This window comes from Salmo salar, chromosome 07 (genome assembly GCF_965601325.2).
Source record: "Salmo salar chromosome 07, fSalSal1, whole genome shotgun sequence".
Lineage (NCBI taxonomy): Eukaryota > Metazoa > Chordata > Actinopteri > Salmoniformes > Salmonidae > Salmo > Salmo salar.
The window spans coordinates 72,763,576-72,785,420 of NC_138297.1; the positions used below are offsets into that span (position 1 = coordinate 72,763,576).

The following is a 21,845-nucleotide window of genomic DNA, read 5'->3' on the forward strand; positions in this document are numbered from 1 at the left end:
CCCTCCTCCTATCCTCAGTACATAGCTCACCCCCCCTCCTCCTATCCTCAGTACATAGCTCACCCCCCCTCCTCCTATCCTCAGTACATAGCTCACCCCCCCTCCTCCTATCCTCAGTACATAGCTCACCCCCCTCCTCCTATCCTCAGTACATAGCTCACCCCCCCCTCCTCCTATCCTCAGTACATAGCTCACCCCCCCCTCCTCCTATCCTCAGTACATAGCTCACCCCCCTCCTCCTATCCTCAGTACATAGCTCACCCCCCCTCCTATCCTCAGTACATAGCTCACCCCCCCTCCTCCTATCCTCAGTACATAGCTCACCCCCCCCTCCTCCTATCCTCAGTACATAGCTCACCCCCCCCTCCTCCTATCCTCAGTACATAGCTCACCCCCCCTCCTATCCTCAGTACATAGCTCACCCCCCCTCCTCCAATCCTCAGTACATAGCTCACCCCATGCCATCCTTGTATTTCTGTATCAGTTTCTGCTTGTCTTCCTTGTCCTCCACCCAGTACTCACTGGGGATGACGAAGTTGGACGTGATCCGACACTCTGGACAGGACCTGGGAAGAGAGAGAAGTTTAGTTGGAATAGGGTTCTATTTCAGACAGTCTATTACTGTCCACTACACATTCATCACGACATGCTCTGGAGTTCAAAGGGAACAGCTCTGATGAAGCCACCAGAGGAGAGGAAGTGCCGAGGTGATGTGTTCCACCAGAGGAGAGGAAGTGCCGAGGTGATGCGTTCCACCAGAGGAGAGGAAGTCCCGAGGTGATGCGTTCCACCAGAGGAGAGGAAGTGCCTGAGGTGATGTGTTCCACCAGAGGAGAGGAAGTGCCGAGGTGATGTGTTCTACCAGAGAGGAAGTCCCGAGGTGATGTGTTCTACCAGAGAGGAAGTCCCGAGGTGATGCGTTCTACCAGAGAGGAAGTGCCGAGGTGATGTGTTCCACCAGAGGAGAGGAAGTGCCGAGGTGATGTGTTCTACCAGAGAGGAAGTCCCGAGGTGATGTGTTCCACCAGAGAGGAAGTCCCGAGGTGATGTGTTCTACCAGAGAGGAAGTCCCGAGGTGATGTGTTCCACCAGAGAGGAAGTCCCGAGGTGATGTGTTCCACCAGAGAGGAAGTCCCGAGGTGATGTGTTCTACCAGAGGAGAGGAAGTGCTGAGGTGATGTGTTCTACCAGAGAGGAAGTCCCGAGGTGATGTGTTCTACCAGAGAGGAAGTCCTGAGGTGATGTGTTCTACCAGAGAGGAAGTCCTGAGGTGATGCGTTCTACCAGAGAGGAAGTCCTGAGGTGATGCGTTCTACCAGAGGAAGTCCTGAGGTGATGTGTTCTACCAGAGAGGAAGTCCTGAGGTGATGTGTTCCACCAGAGGAAGTCCTGAGGTGATGTGTTCTCTACTTCAAAAGAAACCCACCCAGTGGAGGAGCAGCAACACCGCCCCTCCTTCCCTCCCCCCACTGGTCAGTCCAGCTTCATGCGTCTAGTTCCTTACTAAATCTAAATATCCAGTCCATCCACACTAAATTGGTCACCTCTACAGTGCTAATTTAATGTAAGCGGTCCCCGAAGCTGAAAAACCATAGCTCGTCTGTCTCTGCCACACCAGGGACCATAGCTCGTCTGTCTCTGCCACACGAGGGACCATAGCTCGTCTGTCTCTGCCACACGAGGGACCATAGCTCGTCTGTCTCTGCCACACGAGGGACCATAGCTCGTCTGTCTCTGTCCCAGGATTCAAAAAGGTTGAGAAACACAGCCTTACTTGAGCTTGCTCTCAAACTACTTGGCGCTCCTCCACATGCAGAAACAACCAAGAGCGCCCCCCCCCCCCCCCCTAAACTGTCTGTCTTAACAGACCCCTCACCTGTATCAGAGTCATACGTAAGGCTCTCTCCATTCTGAGGGACTCCCAGCATCCCTCATTTGAAGAATTTGTTGCTTCCCTCAAGGAGCCGGTATCTGCGCTCTAAGTTTCAAACTGACAGGTGTAAACTCTACCTCAATAAGCTCTAGTCGTCTCGTCTACCTCAATAAGCTCTAGTCGTCTCGTCTACCTCAATAAGCTCTAGTCGTCTCGTCTACCTCAATAAGCTCTAGTCGTCTCGTCTACCTCAATAAGCTCTAGTCGTCTCGTCTACCTCAATAAGCTCTAGTCGTCTCGTCTACCTCAATAAGCTCTAGTCGTCTCGTCTACCTCAATAAGCTCTAGTCGTCTCGTCTACCTCAATAAGCTCTAGTCGTCTCGTCTACCTCAATAAGCTCTAGTCGTCTCGTCTACCTCAATAAGCTCTAGTCGTCTCGTCTACCTCAATAAGCTCTAGTCGTCTCGTCTACCTCAATAAGCTCTAGTCGTCTCGTCTACCTCAATAAGCTCTAGTCGTCTCGTCTACCTCAATAAGCTCTAGTCGTCTCGTCTACCTCAATAAGGTGTAGTAGTCTCGTCTACCTCAATAAGGTGTAGTAGTCTCGTCTACCTCAATAAGGTGTAGTAGTCTCGTCTACCTCAATAAGGTGTAGTAGTCTAGTCTACCTCAATAAGCTGTAGTAGTCTAGTCTACCTCAATAAGCTGTAGTAGTATTGTCTTCATATTGCAGCATACACTGCTTTGGTTTTAGGTCTACATTTGTCACGTGTTCATTGTATTTTTTACTACGTGCTGCAAAATGAATTGTCCCTCGGGATAATAAACACTACTTCCTTACTTGATGATCCTGTCCCTCGGGATAATAAACACTCCTTCCTTACTTGATGATCCTGTCCCTCGGGATAATAAAGGCTACTTCCTTACTTGATGATCCTGTCCCTCGGGATAATAAAGGCTACTTCCTTACTTGATGATCCTGTCCCTCGGGATAATAAACACTCCTTCCTTACTTGATGATCCTGTCCCTCGGGATAATAAACACTACTTCCTTACTTGATGATCTTGCTCTCGAACGTCTTGGCGCTCCTCCACTTGCGGATGCACTTCAGGCAGTAACAGTGGCAGCAGTTGGATAAGATGCCGAAGCGTCTCTCACTGGGGTTGGGCTTGTCGAACACCACCTCCATACACACGCCACACTGCATGTCCTTACTGCGCTGGATGGCAAACGACAGCTCCATGTCCTTCTCATGGGCCTCAATGCAAGCCTGAAGGGAAAAATAAAGGTATAGCTAACCACTATAACGCATTATGAAGCCTGAAGGGAAAAATAAAGGTATAGCTAACCACTATAATGCATCATGAAGCCTGAAGGGGAAAAATAAAGGTATGGCTAACCACTATAACGCATTATGAAGCCTGAAGGGAAAAATAAAGGTATAGCTAACCACTATAACGCATTATGAAGCCTGAAGAGGAATAATAAAGGTCTAGCTAACCACTATAATGCATTATGAAGCCTGGGGGGGGAATAATAAAGGTCTAGCTAACCACTATAACGCATTATGAAGCCTGAAGGGGAATAATAAAGGTATAGCTAACCACTATAACGCATTATGAAGCCTGGGGGGGAGAGAGATACTAAAGGTATAGCTAACCACTATAATGCATTATGAAGCCTGGGGGGGGAATACTAAAGGTATAGCTAACCACTATAATGCATTATGAAGCCTGGGGGGGGAGAGAGATACTAAAGGTATAGCTAACCACTATAATGCATTATGAAGCCTGGGGGGGAGAGAGATACTAAAGGTATAGCTAACCACTATAATGCATTATGAAGCCTGGGGGGGAGAGAGATACTAAAGGTATAGCTAACCACTATAATGCATTATGAAGCCTGGGGGGGAGAGAGATACTAAAGGTATAGCTAACCACTATAATGCATTATGAAGCCTGGAAGGGAGGAATAATAAAGGTATAGCTAACCACTATAATGCATTATGAAGCCTGGGGGGGAGAGAGATAAAGGTATAGCTAACCACTATAATGCATTATGAAGCCTGGAGGGAGAGAGATACTAAAGGTATAGCTAACCACTATAATGCATTATGAAGCCTGGAGGGAGAGAGATACTAAAGGTATAGCTAACCACTATAATGCATTATGAAGCCTGGAGGGAGAGAGATACTAAAGGTATAGCTAACCACTATAATGCATTATGAAGCCTGGAGGGAGAGAGATACTAAAGGTATAGCTAACCACTATAATGCATTATGAAGCCTGGGGGGGAGAGAGATACTAAAGGTATAGCTAACCACTATAATGCATTATGAAGCCTGGGGGGGAGAGAGATACTAAAGGTATAGCTAACCACTATAATGCATTATGAAGCCTGGGGGGGAGAGAGATACTAAAGGTATAGCTAACCACTATAATGCATTATGAAGCCTGGAGGGAGAGAGATACTAAAGGTATAGCTAACCACTATAATGCATTATGAAGCCTGGGGGGGAGAGAGATACTAAAGGTATAGCTAACCACTATAATGCATTATGAAGCCTGGGGGGGAGAGAGATACTAAAGGTATAGCTAACCACTATAATGCATTATGAAGCCTGGAGGGAGAGAGATACTAAAGGTATAGCTAACCACTATAATGCATTATGAAGCCTGGGGGGGAGAGAGATACTAAAGGTATAGCTAACCACTATAATGCATTATGAAGCCTGGGGGGGAGAGATACTAAAGGTATAGCTAACCACTATAATGCATTATGAAGCCTGGGGGGGAGAGAGATACTAAAGGTATAGCTAACCACTATAATGCATTATGAAGCCTGGGGGGGGAGAGAGATACTAAAGGTATAGCTAACCACTATAATGCATTATGAAGCCTGGGGGGGAGAGAGATACTAAAGGTATAGCTAACCACTATAATGCATTATGAAGCCTGGAGGGAGAGAGATACTAAAGGTATAGCTAACCACTATAATGCATTATGAAGCCTGGGGGGGGAAACCAAAACAAGTTAACCACCAGAAACCATCACAGGGCAGTTAACAAAACAATGATGAAGTCATTGGTAATGGTTAAGTGTCTCCATTCTAGAACACTGATACTTTATAGTATATAAATACAGTATCTGACAGTAAAACAAGGAGACCGTAGTACATAAATACAGTATCTGACAGTAAAACAAGACAGTAGTACATAAATACAGTATCTGACAGTAAAACAAGACAGTAGTATATAAATACAGTATCTGACAGTAAAACAAGACGACTAAGTACCACAGAGCCTACTGACGTTAAATCAGACTGCTCCATTGACAACGGCCTTTGACCTTGGTGTGTTCTGATGGAGGGGAGTGTGTTGACGGGACCGTTACCTTGGCGTGTGTTGACGGGACCGTTACCTTGGTGTGTGTTGACGGGACCGTTACCTTGGTGTGTGTTGACGGGACCGTTACCTTGGTGTGTGTTGACGGGACCGTTACCTTGGTGTGTGTTGACGGGACCGTTACCTTGGTGTGTGTTGACGGGACCGTTACCTTGGTGTGTGTTGACGGGACCGTTACCTTGGTGTGTGTTGACGGGACCGTTACCTTGGTGTGTGTTGACGGGACCGTTACCTTGGTGTGTGTTGACGGGGCCGTTACCTTGGTGTGTGTTGACGGGGCCGTTACCTTGGTGTGTGTTGACGGGACCGTTACCTTGGTGTGTGTTGACGGGACCGTTACCTTGGTGTGTGTTGACGGGACCGTTACCTTGGTGTGTGTTGACGGGACCGTTACCTTGGTGTGTGTTGACGGGACCGTTACCTTGGTGTGTGTTGACGGGACCGTTACCTTGGTGTGTTGACGGGACCGTTACCTTGGTGTGTGTTGACGGGACCGTTACCTTGGGGTGTGTTGACGGGACCGTTACCTTGGTGTGTGTTGACGGGACCGTTACCTTGGTGTGTGTTGACGGGACCGTTACCTTGGTGTGTTGACGGGACCGTTACCTTGGTGTGTTGACGGGGCCGTTACCTTGGTGTGTTGACGGGACCGTTACCTTGGTGTGTGTGGACAGGACCGTTACCTTGGTGTGTTGACGGGACCGTTACCTTGGTGTGTGTTGACAGGACCGTTACCTTGGTGTGTTGACGGGACCGTTACCTTGGTGTGTTGACGGGACCGTTACCTTGGTGTGTTGACGGGACCGTTACCTTGGTGTGTTCTGATCGCTGGGCGTCGTTGGAGGGATGGAGCACCTGCAGACCGCACATGTCACACACGTCGCCATGGAGATAGGCACAGTTAAGTCCGTAGCGACACTCCCCCATGGCGGCGTAGGGACACAGAGTCTTCCTCAACTCCTTATTGTCTACCGCAGGGTCTTTCTCTTGCTCCATCAGAGGACCCATCCTCATCACCGACCCTTCAGACTTCACTGGGTCTAATGGGGGAGGGGAACGAGAAGAGAACGAAAAGGAGAGATAAGAGGTGAGAGAGCCAGACACACAAAGATACACCCTTATTAGGCGACATGGAAACATTCATTGACTTGGCTCCAACAAAATGTCGTCATTTATTTACCTCTTGGGTCTGGTGGTCTTATAAACCAACTTGTAAATAAAAGATGCTAAAATGTCCCAAAAGGAAACACTCTCCATCAATAAACCATCCTACAGGGAGAGAGGAGGGACAAACTGAACGTGTCTTACTGAGTCACTGACAATACATCATGTCCATCCCTACAGGGAGACAGGAGGGACAAACTGAAAGTGTCTTATTGAGTCACTGACAATACATCATATCCATCCTACAGGGAGACAGGAGGGACAAACTGAACGTCTTATTGAGTCACTGACAATACATCATATCCATCCTACAGGGAGACAGGAGGGACAAACTGAAAGTGTCTTATTGAGTCACTGACAATACATCATATCCATCCTACAGGGAGACAGGAGGGACAAACTGAAAGTGGCAGACTGGTACAAACTAACCCTGTCAGCAAGCTAAGGACATCCTGGCAGACTGGCACAAACTAACCCTGTCAGCAAGCTAAGGACATCCTGGCAGACTGGCACAAACTAACCCTGTCAGCAAGCTAAGGACATCCTGGCAGACTGGCACAAACTCGCCCTGTCAGCAAGCTAAGGACATCCTGGCAGACTGGTACAAACTCACCCTGTCAGCAAGCTAAGGACATCCTGGCAGACTGGTACAAACTCACCCTGTCAGCAAGCTAAGGACATCCTGGCAGACTGGCACAAACTAACCCTGTCAACAAGCTAAGGACATCCTGGCAGACTGGTACAAACTAACCCTGTCAGCAAGCTAAGGACATCCTGGCAGACTGGCACAAACTCACCCTGTCAGCAAGCTAAGGACATCCTGGCAGACTGGCACAAACTCACCCTGTCAGCAAGCTAAGGACATCCTGGCAGACTGGCACAAACTAACCCTGTCAGCAAGCTAAGGACATCCTGGCAGACTGGCACAAACTAACCCTGTCAACAAGCTAAGGATACATCTGGGTCCCAAATGGCACCCTATTCCCTACACACACTGAGTGTACAAAACATTAGGAACACCTGATCTTTCCATAACAGACCGACAAGGTGAATCCAGGATGAAAGCTATGATCCCTTATTGATGTCACTTGTTAAATCCACTTCAATCAGTGTAGATGAAGGGGGAGGAGACGGGTTAAAGAAGGATTTTTAAGCCTTGAGACAACTGAGACATGGATTGTGTCTGTGTGCCATTCAGAGGGTGAACGGGCAAGACAAAATATTTATGTGCCTTTGAACGAGGTATGGTAGTAGGCGCCAGGCGCACCAGTTTGTGTCAAGAACTGCAACGCTGCTGGGTTTTTCACACTCAACAGTTTCCCGTGTGTATCAAGAATGTTCACCACCCAAAGGTCCCGTGTGGCTCAGTTGGTAGAGCATGGTGTTTCCAACGCCAGGGTTGTGGGTTCGATTCCCACGGGGGACCAGTACGGAGAAGAAAAAAAAATGTATGAAATGTATGCATTCACTACTGTAAGTCGCTCTGGATAAGAGCGTCTGCTAAATGACTAAAATGTAAATGTAAAATGCAAAGGACATCCAGCCATCTTGACAACTGACTGTGGGAAGCATTGGAGTCAACATGGGCCAGCATCCCTGTGGAACGCTTTCAACACCTTGTAGAACCCAGTAGGGCCCCAGTAGGGTGCCTCGTTGGTACCTGGGGTACTCCAGGAACAGGGTCGTCTACCCCTGGTGTGGTACCTGGGGCACTCCAGGAACAGGGTTGTGTGGTACCTGGGGTACTCCAGGAACAGGGTCGTCTACCCCTGGTGTGGTGCCTGGGGTACTCCAGGAACAGGGTCGTCTACCCCTGGTGTGGTGCCTGGGTTACTCCAGGAACAGGGTCGTCTACCCCTGGTGTGGTGCCTGGGTTACTCCAGGAACAGGGTCGTCTACCCCTGGTGTGGTGCCTGGGTTACTCCAGGAACAGGGTCGTCTACCCCTGGTGTGGTGCCTGGGTTACTCCAGGAACAGGGTCGTCTACCCCTGGTGTGGTGCCTGGGTTACTCCAGGAACAGGGTCGTCTACCCCTGGTGTGGTGCCTGGGTTACTCCAGGAACAGGGTCGTCTACCCCTGGTGTGGTGCCTGGGTTACTCCAGGAACAGGGTCGTCTACCCCTGGTGTGGTGCCTGGGTTACTCCAGGAACAGGGTCGTCTACCCCTGGTGTGGTGCCTGGGTTACTCCAGGAACAGGGTCGTCTACCCCTGGTGTGGTGCCTGGGGTACTCCAGGAACAGGGTCGTCTACCCCTGGTGTGGTGCCTGGGTTACTCCAGGAACAGGGTCGTCTACCCCTGGTGTGGTACCTGGGTTACTCCAGGAACAGGGTTGTGTGGTACCTGGGGTACTCCAGGAACAGGGTCGTCTACCCCTGGTGTGGTGCCTGGGGTACTCCAGGAACAGGGTCGTCTACCCCTGGTGTGGTACCTGGGTTACTCCAGGAACAGGGTCGTCTACCGCTACACTAGCTGAACAACTGAGCCCTACATTAGTATGACAGTACACTTTATTGATGAGGAGTTTCAACTGAAAAGGTTGGTGCTCGCAAACCTCAGACTTCCCCAGAAATCACAGGGAGACAACATGGCTCTGGGGTTGAGAGAAGATTTAGTCACCTGGGGCCTGAATGAGGACCAACCAGTGTGATAACAATCCCGATGTGGTAAAGACTACCTCGTTGAATGACTGGACCAGACAGGCTGCACCTTGCTATCGGGACGCGTTACACATGTTTTTAAGACACTTTAACTTACAATTATAATAATCATTGTGTAATTATGTACAAGGAGGCTCAATCACAAGCTTCCTAGACACACTCACCCCTTCCACAATAGTACGGCTGGCCTGGTACAAACTCTGCCGCCATAACCCAGTCCCCTGCCCCTGATCCATGAGGGTTCTCTGGGCCGTCTGCCGACTCACCACCCGCTGATCCACTGGGAACGGGGGCTGGGGCGCTGGCGGTGAGGGACGTAGGAGGGAGAAGGGCGCAGGCGGAGGGCGGCAGCGACGGCTTGGGCACGTCTTCTTTAGAGTGTTCAAACCTGGAGGGAGAGAGAGGAAGGGAGAAGGGGGTGGGGGGGGTCAGAGAAAGACAAGAGAAAGAATCATTTAAACGATTCAATGTTAAGGTTTATCTAGGCCATCATCATAATGTCATCCATTCCTCAAGGTATTTTCTTGCAGGGAACTGAACTCATCTTACAACCTACTTTTTTTATTCAAGACAAAGCTTCAAACTCACAACCCTGGCGTTGCAAGCACTATGCTTTACCAACTGAGTTACACGGGACCTCCTCCTCCTCCTCCTACGTTGGGATCCTATATAGATGTGTGTAGACTAGCACTCAGTTGGGATTCTACACACAGGTGTATAGACTACTACTGAGCAGTAGCAGTAGCAGCAGCAGCAGTCTACACAGGTATACAGAATCCCAACGTAGTAGTAGTTATAACATTGGAGTCCCACAAGGGTCAATATTAGGCCACCTTCTGTTGACCATCTATATAAAATGATCTCCCACTTGCTTGCCCACAAGTTAACATGCTGATGATACAGTTCTGTATGTACACTCAAAAACAAAACTAGTTGTTAACAAGTTAACTAAAGCTATGGTACATGTTTCTAAAAATTAATGACTAATTCTTAACCGCCATTTTAATAAAATCGACAGAGACCCTGTCCTGATTGTTCCCAACCAGCTGTTCTTGTTAAAACGGGGGAGAATCTGAAAGTTGTGGTTAACTTCTCTCGGCATCATTTTGGACTCCAACTTGACATGTAAGGATCATGTGAAGAAGGTGGTGGTGGTGGGGTGGTCAACACGGTTAAGTTTGGATTAACCAACTTTAGGTTTTTATATAAAAAAGGCCTTTCCTTCCTCTGGAGGTCTGCTGTGATCTTCTCACATCTGAGATAATGCCTCACATGCTGGTCACAAGCAGGAACTACTATTCTGAAACCAACTGAAATCACTCAACAATAAACAAACACTTCAGATTGTTGATAACAAACCAAACAGTTTCCCTCATGTCATATAACTTACAAACATAATTGATTTAAGTCTGGATAACTTCAAGCAGTATGTAGATGAATGCCTTGTCTTTAAAATAAGATCCTGCATGGTCTTGCCCCTCCAGCCCTATGGCGGCATATCATGCTCAAGGAAAGCACCTTCAGGATAACAAGGGCAGTAACTAGAAGGGATTGCATTGTCCCTTTTCGACACAGTATTAAAAAAAAATGAAAAATTCAAATAAATTAATACAAATATTTAAAAATTAATAAAAATATTTTTACAATTTAAAATTTGTAAAAAATTAAATAATTTAAAAAAATAAACAAATAAAACATTCGTTATTCTCCGTTAGAGCTACAATATACTGGAATGCAATGCCCATGGACTTGAGAAGCTGCATTGATTATTGTATTTTGTTTTAGTTATATTGAAAACATAGCTCAAATCTATCCAAACCTGTACACACGAGTACTGTGGTTCCTCATACGTAAGATGACTGTTGTTGTTGATGTCGTTAGAATGATATATTATTGGATGTAATGATATGTTGTATTGTTTTAGTCAGTATGTGTTTAGTGGCTGTATAAAGGCCCTTACCTGCCCAGGGACTACGGCTGCTAATTAGCTTTTGGCTAATCCCGGTAAATTCACATAGCTGTTATATTGATTTATGTACATTGTCCCCTATAAATATAGTAACAGTCTACACAGATGTATATAGAATCCCAGCTGAGTAGTGTAGTACTAGTCTACACACTATATTACTCAGTTGGGATTCTATATACATCTGTGTAGACTACAAATAACATTTACATAACAGGTTTCTTCTCAGCTGTCACCATTAAAACAGAGTGTACAGACCACTGCTATGAAGGAAGTGTCAAGCTGGCAACATGAACAGCAAAGAATAATTCATTTAACAGATTTAAGGCATTTCTGTAGGCTGAATTTTACAGACGTCTTATCGAGTAATGAACTCTGACCTCTGGGGACTGGGTCTAGGTTTAGACTACAGCTGAATACCTCTGGGGACTGGGTCTAGGTTTAGACTACAGCTGAATACCTCTGGGGACTGGGTCTAGGTTTAGACTACAGCTGAATACCTCTGGGGACTGGGTCTAAGTTTAGACTACAGCTGAATACCTCTGGGGACTGGGTCTACGTTTAGACTACAGCTGAATACCTCTGGGGACTGGGTCTAAGTTTAGACTACAGCTGAATACCTCTGGGGACTGGGTCTACGTTTAGACTACAGCTGAATACCTCTGGGGATTGGGTCTAGGTTTAGACTACAGCTGAATACCTCTGGGGACTGGGTCTAGGTTTAGACTACAGCTGAATACCTCTGGGGACTGGGTCTAGGTTTAGACTACAGCTGAATACCTCTGGGGACTGGGTCTAGGTTTAGACTACAGCTGAATCCCTCTGGGGACTGGGTCTAGGTTTAGACTACAGCTGAATCCCTCTGGGGACTGGGTCTAGGTTTAGACTACAGCTGAATACCTCTGGGGACTGGGTCTAGGTTTAGACTACAGATGAATACCTCTGGGGACTGGGTCTAGGTTTAGACTACAGCTGAATACCTCTGGGGACTGGGTCTAGGTTTAGACTCCTCTGGGGACTGGGTCTAGGTTTAGACTACAGATGAATCCCTCTGGGGACTGGGTCTAGGTTTAGACTACAGATGAATCCCTCTGGGGACTGGGTCTAGGTTTAGACTACAGATGAATCCCTCTGGGGACTGGGTCTAGGTTTAGACTACAGATGAATCCCTCTGGGGACTGGGTCTAGGTTTAGACTACAGATGAATCCCTCTGGGGACTGGGTCTAGGTTTAGACTACAGATGAATCCCTCTGGGGACTGGGTCTAGGTTTAGACTACAGCTGAATCCCTCTGGGGACTGGGTCTAGGTTTAGACTACAGCTGAATCCCTCTGGGGACTGGGTCTAGGTTTAGACTACAGCTGAATACCTCTGGGGACTGGGTCTAGGTTTAGACTACAGCTGAATACCTCTGGGGACTGGGTCTAGGTTTCTACTAGTCTACTTAGAGAACCAGACAGAACGTTTGCATTGGGCAAACAAGAGGTGCTGATGGGGGGGGAGAAAGGACCGGGGGGGACGGCTGGAGAGACAGGTGGGGATGAAGAACACATTAATAAAATGACTGAAGAGCCGTGGAATCACACCAACCAACAAGGGAGGTGGGCAGTCAAAGAGAACAGCGAAGAGAGACACTTATGCAATTGCCATGCAGGCCGCAGTTCTCTACATCCTGCCCTGGGGCTGCAGAAAGACCGACTGCATCCCAATTGGCACCCTATTCCCTTTATAGAGCAGTACTTTTGATCAGACCTATAGGCCTAGTAGTGCACTATATAGGGAATAGGGCTCTGGTCTAAAGTAGTGCACTATATAGGGAATAGGGTGCCATTTGGGACCCAGAGAGAGAACGCCACAATAGCTCCAGGACCCGGTAGTTCATCTACAATAAAGAGCCCACAGAAGAGCCCTTTCTCTGGCTGCCCCTTCTCCTGTCTAACCCCCTCGCTCCTCCTCTCCACCTCCTTCCTCCACCCTTCTCCTGTCTAACCCCCTCGCTCCTCCTCTCCACCTCCCCTCCTTCCTCCACCCTTCTCCTGTCTAACCCCCTCGCTCCTCCTCTCCACCTCCCCTCCTTCCTCCACCCTTCTCCTGTCTAACCCCCTCGCTCCTCCTCTCCACCTCCCCTCCTTCCTCCACCCTTCTCCTGTCTAACCCCCTCGCTCCTCCTCTCCACCTCCCCTCCTTCCTCCACCCTTCTCCTGTCTAACCCCCTCGCTCCTCCTCTCCACCTCCCCTCCTTCCTCCACCCTTCTCCTGTCTAACCCCCTCGCTCCTCCTCTCCACCTCCCCTCCTTCCTCCACCCTTCTCCTGTCTAACCCCCTCGCTCCTCCTCTCCACCTCCCCTCCTTCCTCCACCCTTCTCCTGTCTAACCCCCTCGCTCCTCCTCTCCACCTCCCCTCCTTCCTCCACCCTTCTCCTGTCTAACCCCCTCGCTCCTCCTCTCCACCTCCCCTCCTTCCTCCACCCTTCTCCTGTCTAACCCCCTCGCTCCTCCTCTCCACCTCCCCTCCTTCCTCCACCCTTCTCCTGTCTAACCCCCTCGCTCCTCCTCTCCACCTCCCCTCCTTCCTCCACCCTTCTTCTTCTTCCTCCCTCCTCCACCTTCTTCCACCTCCCCCCTCTTCTTCCACCCTTCTTCCTCCCTCCTCTACCTCATCCTACTCCTCTAGCCCCCCTATGGAATAATGAGGGCTGATACATCATCATATGGACTGACCGGAGGAATGTCCCTTTACATACCAACAGCAGCAGCACAACGCTACACATGTTCAAGTCCTCTCAGTGGGCAGGCTAGTAGTCAAATAAATACTCTGTATGGGAAAAGTACAAGTTATTACCATATCCATCCAGACAGCTAAACAAAACACATTCCCTTTAAGTCTAGTTACATAACAACAACAGCTCAATGCTACACCGGTTCAGGTCTAAGCCATCTCAGTGGGTAGGCTAGAAGGCAAATGCTCACAGAGTCAGCAGCCTATGGATGGACTATGTAAATCCTTGTTATTACCATACATCTAGGCTAGACAGCTAACAAAAGCAAATCGTGTGCCATCCCAAATAGCACCCCTTATTCCCGATATAGTGCACTACATTTGATCAGGGCCCTGGTCAAATGTAGTGCACTAAATAGGGAAAAGGGTGCCTTTTGGGACTAAACAGACAGTTGACCTGGGGGTATGCTAGCAGCGGTAACTATGGGATGGTAACTATGGGGATGCTGCTAAAAGCAGATAAATAGGGGAGACGCTGTCTGAACGAACTGGTTGAACTCATGTCTGGTTTAAAACTCAATGAGAAGTCCACAAACAACTGTGGTGAGAATGAGTTCAGTGAGATTTCTTAGGATGTGATGTAGGCTAGGACTCCCACGCTGACGGCATAGCCTGCACTGTGCTTCCTGGGTCTCATTGATTTAGCCTATTGTTTAAAAAAAAACGCAAATAGTAGTCCATTTAAAAATGTTCACTAGTACCCGTTAGCCCATACAACTCTCACTTCACATAACAATACATACGATTACTCAAGTGAGTATCTCAACTCGGCACAATTAAAATGTTCTCTCAGTGTGCCATTTCAGGGCGACCCGCATTTTTCCTTCTCACAACAAAGTCTCACATTTCAGTCTCAATCCCATTTCCCAGCCTGTCATTTTCTTTTTAAAAACGGATAACACCATGAAAGGCCTTGCTTGGGCAAACTTTCCTAGGAGTAACAACATCACAGCATAGAAATGCAACCCAAGATTATTTACACAGTAAGAGACATTGTAGGGAAGTTTGACTTTCTCAGAACACAATGTAAATATGGGTGTTTGATTTGATGGAGTGTTTGAGTTGTTGGGTAATTGTCATGTTGACCTAATCTAGCCTAGGTCAGTTTGGGTACTCTTACCCACTCCTAACGGTCATTGTAACGCCAAACCATAGGAGTTGGCAAGACCACACAAACATCTGGGACCAGGCTAATGTTTTACCTTTTAGTCATTTAGCAGAAGCTCTTATCTAGAGAGAGACTTACAGTTAAGAGCATTCATCTCCAGATAGCTAGGTGGGACAACCACATATCAGTCAGTACATTTATCTTCAGATAGCTAGGTGGGACAACCACATATCATAGTCAGGACATTCATCTCCAGATAGCTAGGTGGGACAACCACATATCAGTCAGTACATTCATTAGAGGTCCACCGATTATGATTTTTCAACGCCGATACCGATTATTGGAGAGAGAGAGAGAGAAAAGGCGATAACGATTCAATGGGCCGATTTATTTATTTATATATAATGACAATTACAACAACACTGAATTAACACTTATTTTAACTTAATATAATACATAAATAAAATCTATTCAGTCTCAAATAATGAAACATGGTCAATTGGTTTAAATAATGCAAAAACACAGTGTTGGAGAAGACAGTAAAAGTGCAATATGTGCCATGTAAAAAAGCTAAACGTTTAAGTTCCTTGCTCAGAACATATGAAAGCTGGTGGTTCAATATTCCCAGTTAAGACGTTTTAGGTTGTAGTTATTATAGGAATTATGACGCGTCGACTATTTCCCTCTATACCGTTTGTATTTCATATACCTTTGACTATTGGACGTTCTAATAGGCACTTTAGTATTGCCAGCCTAATCTCAGGAGTTGATAGGCTTGAAGTCATAAACAGCACTGTGATTCAAGCATTGCTAAGAGCTGCTGGCAAACGCAGTAAAGTTTAAATGAATGCTTACGAGTCTGCTGCTGCCTTCCACCACTCAGACTGCTCTATCAAATCATAGACTTCATTATAATATAACAAAAAACGAAATACGAGCCTTTGGTCATTAATATGGTCAGAACCGGAAACCATCATTTCGAAAACAAAACGTTTATTCTTTCAGTGAAATACGGAACCGTTTCGTATTTTATCGAACGGGTAACAACCCTAAGTCTAAATATTGCTGTTACATTGCACAACCTTCAATGCTATGTCATAATTACGTAAAATTCGGGCAAATTAGTTCGCAACGAGCCAGGCGGCCCAAACTGTTGCATAAACCCTGACTCTGCGTGCAATGAACGCAAGAGAAGTGACAATTTTTCCCCTAGTTAATATTGCCTGCTAACATGAATTTCGTTTAACTAAATATGCAGGTTTAAAAAATAAATACTTCTGTGTATTGATTTTAAGAAAGGCATTGATGTTTATGGTTAGGTTCATTCGTGCAACGATTGTGCTTTTTTCACAAAAGCGCTTTTGTTAAATCCTCACCCATTTGGCGAAGTAGGCTGTGATTCGATGATAAATTAACTGGCACCGCATTGATTATATGCAACGCAGGACAAGCTAGTAAACCTAGTAATATCAACCATGTGTAGTTAACTAGTGATTATGTTAAAGATTGATTATTTTTTATAAGATAAGTTTAATGCTAGCTAGCAACTTACCTTGGCTCCTTGCTGCACTCGTGTAACAGGTAGTCAGTGTGGTGGCTAATTTCCGCATTACCAAATGAGGAGTTACAAACGCACCAGTCCGAGTTAAACTACATCTTTAATACTTAAGATACTTTTGCAAAAGTTCTTGACCCCACTAATGCATTCTCTCGAATGAACCAGGAAGGTGATTACAGAATGGCTACAGGGATCTTTTATAGCAACGATACGCCCCTTCAACGTACATTGACAAACCACAGATACTTAGTAACAGTTCACAAAGGTTAAGTTTTGTATGACAGATATCAATAAAACACATCAGACAGTAACTGCTATGTCAACAGGATTAATGGTATAGCCCAGTATCTGGTCTCCTTAGAACCGTCCCTCCCTGGTACGGTATTGAACAGAACTATTTCATCCAGTGGCATATATCAATTGTCAACTCTAGATACTCCCATCTCAAGCAAACCCCCTCTTGACCCTACTCCTGGACAGGCTCACTGGAGGGAGTGAGCATCTAGGCCATATATTATCACAGGATAAGTGTGAGATCTAAGAGAGAACATACAAGGGTCCATTTACTGCCATAATCCTCCCCACAATAAAGAAAAGGAGGGAGTGACTTGCTCACAGACATTGTGGAGACAAGTCATTGGTTCCCCAGTAATCACGCCATCCCTTCACATGGTTTAAGAAATAGGTAAAGACACATTCCCATGACGACAAGTCTAACCTCTCCCCTCTCTGGGCCCCAAGTGTCTGAGACCCAGCTAAGGTAGACGTGCAACTGACAAGACACCAGAGTCCAATGGACAATTTCTAATGATAAGTACCTCAAATAAGCATATTATACTAATAAAACATCTTAATTATCTATGTTACCCAACTAATTCTGATTCGTCCACGACGTCAGCCTGCCACGCAGTCTCCTCGTGAATTGCAATGTAATCGGCCATAATCGGTATCCAAAAATGCTGATTACCGATTGTTATGAAAACTTGATACTTGATACACTTCTAAAAGCCTGCATCACACCATAGCCTGCTGAATTCACAAGAACTTTCCTTTAATTTTGGGCACAAATGAAAAACGTGGCACTGACTCACCCATGGATTGATGTTTCAGCATCGTTTGGCGTTCGACGAGCCACATGGACGTGCAGTTACAAGCCTGCTGGAGAGTTAGTGGCAGGTGGACGAGCAATGTCCACCGTCATAGTACGGATGAAGCCTGACCTGGAATGTGAAGCTAACTGAAGCTGGTAAGGTTTTCTAAGCAGATCTATATTGCTTCATGGGATACAGGCTGATATGATATCCCATTGCTAGGGCCCTTAATGACCTCTAGCCTGGTTGATCCCGGTATAGGCGCGTGCGTGCAAGCAAATTGAACATGTTGATATTAGGAAACCGCTGTGGCGTTCTTAAGTGTCAGAAGATTCCCCGGAAGAGAATTCCACTATACAGCCTGCTAACTGTTTTCAGAAGCAAAGCTGACTTACCAGTCACTGACTGCACTAAACATACTGTATCCTACTGCCGTCTCAGTCAATACTAAACATACCGTATCCTACTGCCGTCTCCGTCAATACTAAACATACCGTATCCTACTGCCGTCTCCGTCAATACTAAACATACCGTATCCTACTGCCGTCAATACTAACATACGTATCCTACTGCCGTCTCCGTCAATACTAAACATACCGTATCCTACTGCCGTCTCCGTCAATACTAAACATACCGTATCCTACTGCTGTCTCCGTCAATACTAAACATACTGTATCCTACTGCTGTCTCCGTCAATACTAAACATACTGTATCCTACTGCTGTCTCCGTCAATACTAAACATACCGTATCCTACTGCCGTCTCCGTCAATACTAAACATACCCTATCCTACTGCTGTCTCCGTCAATACTAAACATACTGTATCCTACTGCCGTCTCCGTCAATACTAAACATACTGTATCCTACTGCCGTCTCCGTCAATACTAAACATACTGTATCCTACTGCCGTCTCCGTCAATCCTAAACATACTGTATCCTACTGCTGTCTCCGTCAATACTAAACAAACTGTATCCTACTGCTGTCTCCGTCAATACTAAACAAACTGTATCCTACTGCTGTCTCCGTCAATACTAAACATACTGTATCCTACTGCCGTCTCCGTCAATACTAAACATACTGTATCCTACTGCTGTCTCCGTCAATACTAAACATACTGTATCCTGCTGCCAATGGCCTGCATCTAAGATGTAAACACAGCCTTTTGATCGGCTGTCAGCGTGTTAACTAAAGTTAGCTCCCAAAGACTGAAATAAGATATCTGTTTTTAGTGCACTTGAAATATGCAGAATGCAATATGAATGGTCTATATCATTCTTGGCATCTGACCGCAAGGCGCTACAGAGGGTAGTGCGTACGGCCCAGTACATCACTGGGGCCGAGCTCCCTGCCATCCAGGACCTCGATACCAGGCGGTGTCAGAGGAAGGCCCTAAAAGACTCAGCCACCCAAAGCATTACTGATGCAGGATCCTGAACAGCTTCTCCCCCTCAAGCCATAAGACTGATAAATAGTTAGTTTAAGATGCACTATGCAGACATCGCTCAGTCATTTCCTGGTTACAAAAAATTACAATAGTTCACTTAATTTCAGTTTGACACAAAACAAGCAAGCATAGTGTAGAGAATCATTGTTCCATCTAAACTACTGAAATATATTTTCCATTATCAAAAATATATCTTTCTTTTTTCAGCTATTTCGAAGCTAGTGTACAAAACCGAAAGGAAAAAAAACTTAAAATTTAACAGGAAGCATAGAAATAGCACACATAGAACAGCTCTACCACTTTAGACTTGCTTTCAATGAGCATTACAGAGCTATAACACACATTTCTATGTGAATTTGGGTTGGGTCGCCTAAAGTGACACATTGCAGCTTTAAATATTTAACCAAATAGCTGGACGATCTGCACTGACCCTGTTCACACAAATTTTGTGTATATAGTCAAGTTGCTATTACCCATTGACTCTACTGTTACCCCCCCCCAATGTGTATATAGTCAAGTTATCATTTCCTATATTATTTTATGAGTTATACTTTTGGCTATTTTTCTTTCTCTCTACATTGTTGGGAAGGAACCGTAAGCAAGCATTTCACTTAGTCTACACCTGTTTGTATTTATTATGGATCCAGACTTCCCGGGGACCAGCTAAATGAAGGCAGTTAGACTGTTTTCTTTTAGTTTGTTTTTTTAACATTACATTCACAGATTTCACTACACACTGACAAAGCATGAAGCATGTGACGAATAAAAATGTGATTTATATGAAGAGGTAACTCCGTTTATCATTTAGAACTAATGCATTGAACGCCGTTTACAGTTGACAAGCTTGGTCAACGTGACCGGCTCGGGATGCTAGCGTTTCATTAGCTAGCTCTGTCAGTGAATTCAATGTTTTAAAAAGCTTTGGTACGACTGTCTGCATTCCAGTAACTAGCAGCAGGCTTGAAAGAAACATTCAAATCATATCATTTGAAACCCAAATAAAACAACGTAGATTAGAAAGATGGGTATCATGTAGGCTACAAATGGGAGGTTTAAAGACAGGTGCATATGCATATTAGCCAATACATACGCCATAGCCTACACATACAGCATACCATGCAATACAATCTCCTCTAAAAGAAAAACAGCTGTACAATGTGCTCTGAAATAAGATGACCAGAGATTGATTTCTAAAACCAGATGAGTTCTCCAATAGCAGCTGCCCAATACCATGGTGGTCATGTATAATGCTGGATGTATTGGACTATAAGGTATAGAGAATGATAAACCAATACCATAGTGGTGATGTATAATGTATTGGACTATAAGGTATAGAGAATGATGAACCAATACCATAGTGGTCAGGTATAATGCTGAATGTATTGGACTATAAGGTATAGAGAATGATAAACCAATACCATAGTGGTCAGGTATAATGCTGGATGTATTGGACTATAAGGTATAGAGAATGATAAACCAATACCATGGTGGTCAGGTATAATGCTGGATGTATTGGACTATAAGGTATAGAGAATGATGAACCAATACCATAGTGGTGATGTATAATGTATTGGACTATAAGGTATAGAGAATGATGAACCAATACCATAGTGGTCATGTATAATGTATTGGACTATAAGGTATAGAGAATGATAAACCAATACCATGGTGGTGATGTATAATGTATTGGACTATATAGAGAATGATGAACCAATACCAAAGTGGTGATGTATAATGTATTGGACTATAAGGTATAGAGAATGATAAACCAATACCATGGTGGTGATGTATAATGTATTGGACTATAAGGTATAGAGAATGATGAACCAATACCATGGTGGTGATGTATAATGTATTGGACTATAAGGTATAGAGAATGATGAACCAATACCATAGTGGTCATGTATAATGTATTGGACTATAAGGTATAGAGAATGATGAACCAATACCATAGTGGTGATGTATAATGTATTGGACTATAAGGTATAGAGAATGATGAACCAATACCATAGTGGTCATGTATAATGTATTGGACTATAAGGTATAGAGAATGATAAACCAATACCATGGTGGTGATGTATAATGTATTGGACTATAAGGTATAGAGAATGATGAACCAATACCATAGTGGTGATGTATAATGTATTGGACTATAAGGTATAGAGAATGATAGAGACTGTAGGATTATAGAAAAAGCTGTTGGCGTATTAATGTTGGGAGTTTGAAATAATGTTCAGTGAATGTGAGTATATTTAGGTGGTTTAAATTATTATTAACTTTCCTACTTAATGTTTTAAAAAAGTGGACTGTGCTAAAATCTTGCTAATCCAGTCATTATTGTACCGACTACGACGGTGAGAGACATGTTTTAGATAACGTACGTGTCATGTATCTACCATCTTGGCGGCAGGGTAGCCTAGTGGTTAGAGCGTTGGGCTAGTAACCGAAAGGTTGCAAGTTCGAATCCCCGAGCTGACAATGTACAAATCTGTTGTTCTGCCCCTGAACAAGGCAGTTAACCCACTGTTCCTAGGCCGTCATTGAAAATAAGAATTTGTTCTTAACCGACTTGCCTAGTTAAATAAAAGGTCAAATATGTATATACATTCCAACACCATCACAAATAGTGATTCACCATGTATGAGTACAGAGACAAAATAGAAAATGTCTCAGGCAGTATTTGACGTATCTAAATAAAGTGTAACCTACTAATCCATGTCTAGATAGAGAAGTGGCGTGTTGGGGAACAATCTTACAGTCCAGAAATGACAGCTATACCATCTATGGCAAAAGCATTG

At 45.3% G+C, this 21,845-nt stretch overlaps 1 protein-coding gene and 1 non-coding gene across 3 annotated transcripts in view; one reads left to right on the forward strand and one right to left on the reverse strand.

The window, feature by feature from the left end:
• The window catches only part of LOC106609808 (putative E3 ubiquitin-protein ligase makorin-1), a 34,773-nt gene that overhangs the window by 8,910 nt on the left and 4,018 nt on the right, over positions 1 to 21,845 (reverse strand). For both annotated transcript variants that reach the window (XR_014392970.1, XM_082978048.1), the window contains exons 3-6: positions 9,266 to 9,489; positions 6,089 to 6,318; positions 2,931 to 3,145; positions 456 to 566 (exon numbers count right to left, since the gene is read on the reverse strand). Coding sequence is in view for 1 of the 2 variants with exons in the window: in XM_082978048.1 (XP_082834174.1) it covers positions 456 to 566; positions 2,931 to 3,145; positions 6,089 to 6,318; positions 9,266 to 9,489 (780 nt within the window). In the remaining variant the exon portion in view is untranslated. The remainder of the gene's footprint in view (positions 1 to 455; positions 567 to 2,930; positions 3,146 to 6,088; positions 6,319 to 9,265; positions 9,490 to 21,845) is intronic.
• Positions 7,794 to 7,869, forward strand: trnag-ucc (transfer RNA glycine (anticodon UCC)). The gene has a single exon. It is a non-coding gene; the product is annotated as a tRNA-Gly (tRNA).